The 7,418-nt window shown below is 47.2% G+C and overlaps 2 protein-coding genes across 2 annotated transcripts; one reads left to right on the top strand and one right to left on the bottom strand.

Annotated features, from left to right (window-relative positions):
• Positions 1 to 832: 832 nt before the first annotated feature.
• Positions 833 to 3,247, top strand: LACBIDRAFT_296017 (uncharacterized protein; the record flags this gene model as incomplete). Its single annotated transcript, XM_001890162.1, has 11 exons — positions 833 to 884; positions 937 to 1,057; positions 1,239 to 1,356; positions 1,435 to 1,495; positions 1,621 to 1,921; positions 1,979 to 2,232; positions 2,283 to 2,448; positions 2,501 to 2,514; positions 2,574 to 2,689; positions 2,748 to 2,842; positions 2,905 to 3,247. 11 exons carry the CDS (start codon positions 833 to 835, stop codon positions 3,245 to 3,247), a joined length of 1,641 nt encoding a protein of 546 aa, XP_001890197.1.
• Positions 3,248 to 6,244: 2,997 nt separating this feature from the next.
• Positions 6,245 to 7,217, bottom strand: LACBIDRAFT_296018 (uncharacterized protein; the record flags this gene model as incomplete). The annotated part of the gene is made up of 4 exons (XM_001890172.1): positions 6,245 to 6,284; positions 6,440 to 6,452; positions 6,556 to 6,788; positions 7,123 to 7,217. The coding sequence occupies 4 exons, from the start codon at positions 7,215 to 7,217 to the stop codon at positions 6,245 to 6,247; spliced, it is 381 nt and encodes a 126-aa protein (XP_001890207.1).
• Between the last annotated feature and the right edge of the window lie 201 nt (positions 7,218 to 7,418).

The raw sequence follows: 7,418 nt of genomic DNA on the forward strand, positions 1-7,418 counted from the left end.
TCAGTAGGACATCGACGTTTCAGTTGAGGTGGGTGTTTTATATCTGCTAACATTTGTCTGTGAACTTACCAGAACAACAGACTCAAGATTACGATGATGGTCACGACACCCAACGGTTCGGACAGTTCAACGTGCTGAGATGGTAAGCTGTCATCGACGGGAGCCCTTCATATCTGATTTATCAATCAGTTACCTTTCAGGCTGCCAGGAAAGCGCTCCTCACTGTTCAAGATCGACCCAATTTCAGTGTGTGGTTATGTGGGTCGAGTGTGATGCGCAAATTACGTATACTTATCTTGGGCTTTCTATTAGGGCAACGGGAAACGACATAATTATGGAACATCGATTTTGATTCAATCACCCCACCAGCGACAAACCTTTGTCCGAGACTGGTTGGAAGGACATCTGGACACCTACATGACCTCTACACCAGCCATGACGTCGGCGAACTGGAACTACAAATCACCCTTTATTATCGTCCATGGATGCTCCTCGAGGTGATCCCCACCTCAACCCCCTTTTTGATAACGGTCATATAGAACTCAACCTTTTGTTTTGTGCTGTGAATCTAAAGCAAAGACATCTACGGGTCCAATGTCGCAAATGGTGCATATTCCTCGCTTTTCATTTCAATGGACTCAATAGCAACCAGCTACTGCTCAAGCGCTCACAGGTGATACCGTCACATCCTCTGACAGTCACACCGAGCGCCTTATCACACACCATCACTCTTGAAACGAGGCTAAAATTTCTATATCAATTGGTCTTCCCTCATGCCTGCCGTTCAAAGCATGTTCCAAGCGCTAAGCATCTCCCTTTCACCAAAACCACCATGACTACCGCGAGGGGTGGCTCAACGGGAAGCCCCAGCATTGAGATTACAGGTAACCTCTCAGATTTTTGCCCCAGGTCAAACATCTGACACCCATTGACTAGAAATCTGTGTTTCATCCCAGTATATCCTCAAATCGGTCCAGCTTTCGATTGGATCGTTCAAACGGGAATCACCCTGTCTCCTGGATGCAAAGACTCACGCATTTGAGTTGTCATCCCCCTGGTGAGCCGATGATCATGTGTAGCATTGGACGATAAACCTAGTCAACGCAGTCAACTTTCGCCTTCGGAGCCCCTCTATCTGCAAGTCCGATTCCGCGGATTGTTTCGTGCTGCGTCAAAGAGCCAGATACCTCTTGATGAACTGCTAAGCAAGGTCGGCCCCCACTTCTCCGGAAAACAAGGCAAGTGCCTCCCTTCTGCAATCGCTCCTGTCTTGCTGATGCAGGACTTTCTACTCTAGAATGGTCAAAATCATTTGACAAGTTCGATGTCATCTTGAAGTTTAGCCAATATGCAGGGGTGTGTGCACTTCTATCTCAAATGCAAAAGCGTCCGCGTAATGCGGGTATCGATCTTAAAATGCTTTAACCAAGGCAGAACCTGCGACGAGTGGCGACCTACAACCCACAACGGATGAGTTATTCAAGTTGGTCGAACGGTCAGTCTGCTTAATCCCCGACTACTGTGGCTTACCTTTCCGCTAGGTTCCGAGTCCTAGTCATCGGCAACGTAGTTCTCTCATGCCTCTATCCTCAGGCATTAGCTTACAGTTTGTTTTTACAGAGTGGTGTAGGGAAATCTTCCCTTATCAACGAATGCTTCGGCGTCAAGGATGCTATGAGGCCACTTCCCTGTCTTCTCAAAATCCACTCCTAAAGCTTGTCCTTCCCCAGACCGTGGCTCATTCAAAGGCTGGCGTGTCAAATATCAATACTCCAATTATAGCCAGCGAAAACAGAAGATTTGTTCTACACGACAGTCAGGGCTTCGAGCATGGGGAGGGTGACAACTTCAAGAAAGTCGTTGATTTTTTGAAAGCTCGGAAGGACATGCCCAATGTGAGGGATCAGGTACATGCTGTCTGGTATGTTTTCCACTCCTCGATCACTTGAGTGAGCAAGATGATGAAGGTGTTGCGCAGGCTTTGTTTCCAAGTATCCTTGTCTGAAGGTAATCGTTTGTTCGAGGCTGGGGTGGAAGAGTTATTCCGTATGAAGTTGGTAGGACAGGTTGAATTTGGTAACAATCTCAAGTTTCAAAAACGCAACAAACATTTGGATGCGGAAACCCGAAATGCATGTCTTGCTGAAGAGGCCAGAGCAAAGTTCCAAGAATTGTGCATTGGTCCCTTTGAAAAGGTTGTTGATAAAAACATTCCGCACATCCCCGTCTCAAGTAAGTTGCGAAGAGATTTCTGGGGCTTGTCCTTACATTTGCCAACACAGCTACTAAAGGATACAAAGATACCAGAAAGATGTTGAACGAGCTTGTCCGTCTCACTACTGACTATGTTAAAAACACGCTGGCGGTCGACGTTGCTGGAGATGTTGCACTAGTCTCTGCCATTGCTCAACGCGTGAATCCAGCTGTGAAGATTGATGCGGTGATTGCGTGAGCACTTAAACACATGTCTTTTTAATGCAATGCTGACACCCATTTCAAGAGTTGGGAAGAAGCGTATGAATCTTCTAGTGTCCCTCAGTGAAAGTTCAACTAATCTGCTCTCTCTCCGTTAGGTTATTGGATGGATCTCGCGGCTAGTGCAAAATTTCTGGGCAACACTATAGAAGAATGTCAACGGGTTCTACATACTGATATCGTTCAAGTGTGGAACATTCAGGATGATTGTGGGGTAAATATTTTATCATCACTCCTCTTCTCACTTATAATTATGGAAATTATGCTGCTAGTATCTGGAAAGCAAGGAACTGAAAAAGTTGATGATCGAACTTGTTGGGAATCAAAATGACCAGCTGTCAGATTCGACAAAGTGGATATTCAATGTGTACGAGCAATCATATGTCTTCCTCGCAATGCCATGTTAAACACTAAATGGGAAAACCTCAGTGCACTCATGCTACAACATTTAATGGCGTACATCGTTGACTTCACGATTATTATGCAAGTAATTTTTGGCCTGGTGGTGAACGCCCGTTTGCGCCTTTCCCGCCGCTTGATCAAGCTTGTCTTTACGGCCTACAACATTTCAGAGGAAAGGAGCAAAGTTCACAAGGAGGTTAAGGAACATGTGAAGCTGGCAGGCTGCTTTGACTGGGATGCAGCTCTGGCAAAGATCATTCAATTGATCAAGGAGTATCAGATGAAACCCGAGAGTATGGACAAGCTACAAAGTGCAGTTGAGATGTTCGAGAACAATGACGACGAGGATTGGGGCATAGGCAAAGCGTGACGTTATCATTTGATTCCCTGTGTACTTATGTGGGCCGATTTAACGGGATCTCCCGGATCCCCGCCGCTTTCGGAAGGTGCACGTGACCACGTGACCTGGCGCGTCGCGCAAGAGGTGTCAGATCCGCCGATCACAGAAATCGATGATGTCATACCCTCTCCCCCCCCACCCCCCCCAAATAAGGCGATTCATGTGGTATGTTTGGTAAACGGCAGGACGGCAAGGAAATAGCGGCATCACACAAACCCTCAGCATCTTATCCGACCTGAACAACGCAAGACGCATCCTCCTCAACAAATCCTTCTCATCATCATGGCGTCTCGATAATGTATATAGTGTATAGGCTTGCCACTAATTCAAGAACCAACACCCCCATTATCAACTTGTCAAGGCTCTGCAATTTGGTGGAGGCTCACCATATCAAACCTACCCATTCTCTATCCACGACCCCAATTCTTGTTTCAAGCTTGGGTGTACTCTTCTTTTCATCGATCCTACCAGCTCTCATATATATGTGCGCTCCCCTTTTTGCACTGGATCGTCGCCAACTCCAATCCCGCTGTCCCTGTTTGTCATTACTTGTCAGCATCGTTCTCGATCGTGCTCGGAGACCTGTGGGGAACTCGACCTTACCACTCTGAGCTACACTTAGCTCGGACAGCAGCTTGATTCAGCACGAAAAAGTTGAAGAAGGAGCAAACGACGGTGCGTGGTGTCGTGAGCTTAGATAATCTTTTTCTAACCCACGAATACCTGTTCAACACTCGCAAGGCACTTTCTTGCCTCCGCGCCCACAATAAAACCTGGCGTACACTCCTTGACCTTTGTGGTACTGAAGACATCCTTGGCCTACCACACATTTTCAAGATTTCGAAACTTTCCCAATTCTTAGCGCTCGATTCTGCCAAATCTCGTGCAAAGCAACCAGTCACACAAACAACGCCATTAAATCGCATTCGAACTGTTCGTAACGTTCAAGAGCATTCCCCACAACGACCACGACGAGCTCCTTTTCCGAGTCCATGTCCCTCTCCAACCTTTCCATCTACCAATTTTGAGTCCCCAGCTTTTACAGTCACAGTATAATCTACCCTCAAAGACCCCACCTATCCCTTTCATTGATTAACATTACTTGCCCTCTGTTAATTCCATATCTATGTTATATGACAATCTTCATATCTATCTTACACTTATCATGGCCCAATGCCTTCGTTGATCGCTTAAGGCTGCCGCTGATATGCCGAACCTCGGAAACTACTGATGGCAGGGTCACTCCAACGATCAAACCTCCAAGATCGGTGGATCTGACACCTCTTGGCGTCGTGTCCTTCTCCCATTTCTCCTCCTCCCCCGCCGCTTCGACCCGCCGCTTTGTCCCCTCCCAAAATTTAGCTTGTAGTGCACCATTTTGTATTTATTATACATCAAAATGCTATTTTTTTCCCAGTTCCGGCTTTCCTTTGAGCAAATATGCAGCCTTTGTCCAAAATGGACCTTGCGGCGCGTCCTTGATTGGGGCCTGGGTGCTGTTGAATTTTCGGGAAAAATACATAAATTCCATAATGCCTCCAATGCATCTGCAGCTACATATCTACCGCTTTTTTTGCTCTTTAGGGGGATGTTTGATAGGTGGTTTGCTGCAAGGACCTGAAAATAAGTGGGATAAGTACACATAAGTCGGCATAAGTGCTTATGCACGATGGATTTAGCTTAAATCAAGTTCAATTTAGTGGATTTAAGGCCCTGTGATGCCAACCAGCTCAATTTAATGTGCATTTCCATGAGCTGGCCTATCCCTGCACCCGATTTAAGGGTTTTTCGGCTCAGGGACCTAACCCTCTGCTATATCACATCAGCTGAATGTTTGTGTTCCGTCATTGAGCCTTAAATTCATGTAATGCACATAATATTTGCAGGTAATAATATTTACATGAGATGTAGTATACTAGGGCGGCAAAAAAGAACTTTCAGAACTAAACCTGGCCTTCCATTTCCCCAGACTGACGAGATCTTCGAGAGCGCGCCTCAACATACGTGGGAGAGCACAGGAGTCAGGTGGAAGGAGGGCCACATGGAGAGGTTTGAGCGTGAGGCGGGGATGGTGCGTGGTGGTATGGTGAGGTAATTTCGGGTGCTGCTCGCTTTGGAGAAGGAGGGCAGGCAATGCAGGTGCCAGTCGTGATGATGGAAGGGGGACGGCTGGAGATGAGTGGGGCGAATGGGTTGCTTGTGAGACGGATGGACTGGGTAGGTTCGGATGGGCTCCAAATATTGCGTCGGGTGTGGGTTGAGGCATCAGACTCGGGACAATATGGGTGAGAGGCGATGTCGTGATGAATTTGCATGGTGACTGTTGATGGGAGAGACGCTAAAAAGCGCGGGAAACGATGGGTGTGGAGAGTGAGTGTGGGCTGTTGTGCGTGTGTGCAGTAAATCATGGAAAGTATATATTATCAGTCAATGCATTGTAGCATTGAATTTTCAGACGTACCTCATAGATCACCCGCTTCACGGGCCTTCTCTTGTGTTCCATCTAATCCCCACTGCCCGATGTATGTTGCGGTGCATCGTTTCCCATTCCAACGCGCTACGCGCAAATCATGCTCGACTGCACAAACGCGATGGCCTCTTGAAGGCGAGAACACGATGGGAGCTGGGCTTCACGTGGCGTAGCGTTGAGCGTGTTGCCTGGAGGGGGTTGGCCGCAGCAAGAGGGGGTCGAGAGATGGAGGCGAGAGGAATGGGATGGAAGTCAGGGTAGAAGGGCTTTGGAAGAAAATGATTTCTCACGGAAAACAGAATCCGGTGACAGGCGCAATTTATCGAATTTAACATTCAGTGGCTTACAGCAAGATGCAAAAACGTAGACACCTCTCCAAATTTCCCAGACTCCGCCTTGCTTTGTACAAACAACCGCATTTGGTGCAACTCCGCCGCACGACGGGTCATAGTGACTTCATGGCGCTTGCATGGTGCACCATTTTATTATATATACTCCTACAAATATGGTACTTCTATATAATTTCTCTTTTCCCATCTACAAATATGTCAGGGAACTACCGCTTTATATCTGCCGAACAAAAACGGCATCTCATTGTTACGAGGGTTGATAGGAAATGACATAGATGAGACGCTAGCGAATGCACGAAGTGGAGGTTGGTGGAGCGAGAACAGAATGCTTGCGTCACTCACACCCGCTCATTTCCTAAAGCAGTTGTTTGTACAAAGCGAGGCGGAGTCTGGGAAATTTGGAGAGGTGTCTACGTTTTTGCATCTTGCTGTAAATCGAGTGAAATAATTGTACTTACTTTGTTGTCTGGATGCATGTGCCATAATCCGAACAAAAATGAACTGCGAAGCTGATGCGTCGACGGGAGAGTGCAAGTGTGCCACCAACTCGAACAAAACAAGCCAGTAGTATGAGACCCCGGGCATTGGAATAGGACCAAGAGCTGGTGCGATGATTGAATGGAGGACTTGCGCGAAAGGCAGTAACGCGACTTTCAAAAAAAGGTACTTCAACCTGTACAACACCTGTCCCCTATGGGAACCCAACAGACGTTTCTTTCTGAACGCGAGAGATGACAGGGCTGAAAATCCCTTAGGATCCCTAGCGAGTCACTGGCTCGGACTCCGACCGAGTGAATAGAACATCGTAGTCACCGAAAGACGAGTAACGACTGCAGATGATGAGCTACTCGATTGATATTCGATATGTTCATCGACCGCTCTGTGCAACCTGTTCAATGGCCCCAACAAAGGCTCGGAGGTGAATCCGATCATGTATCCCGTTGGGGGACGTTCGTGAATTTTTGATTGTTCTTGTGGCTATAAATCAGAAAGGTGGTCAAAGGTTCCAAGTTCCAAGTACTCACCTGGTGGGGGGTCCGAACTGTACACCAAGAAGCTGGACGTCAAACACGGACTCGTAAATTAAAAATTTAAGAAGATTGTGGGGGACGTGACTCATTGTGGATGTCCCAGGTTTCAGATTTCCCTATTCTCCTCTCTTGTTCGCAGTTGTAAAGGACACTGCAAGGCTTCGAATGGTTTGTGGGGATTGTTGCTGGTTTTGTAGGTGTTCGCTGGGATTGGATAGGTATAGGCGACGAGCGAATCACGACGTCACGTTTCTCCAACATTTCTCTCCTCTTCGTACAACGCCTGTTCA

This window comes from Laccaria bicolor, genomic scaffold, assembly GCF_000143565.1.
Source record: "Laccaria bicolor S238N-H82 LACBIscaffold_82 genomic scaffold, whole genome shotgun sequence".
NCBI lineage: Eukaryota > Fungi > Basidiomycota > Agaricomycetes > Agaricales > Hydnangiaceae > Laccaria > Laccaria bicolor.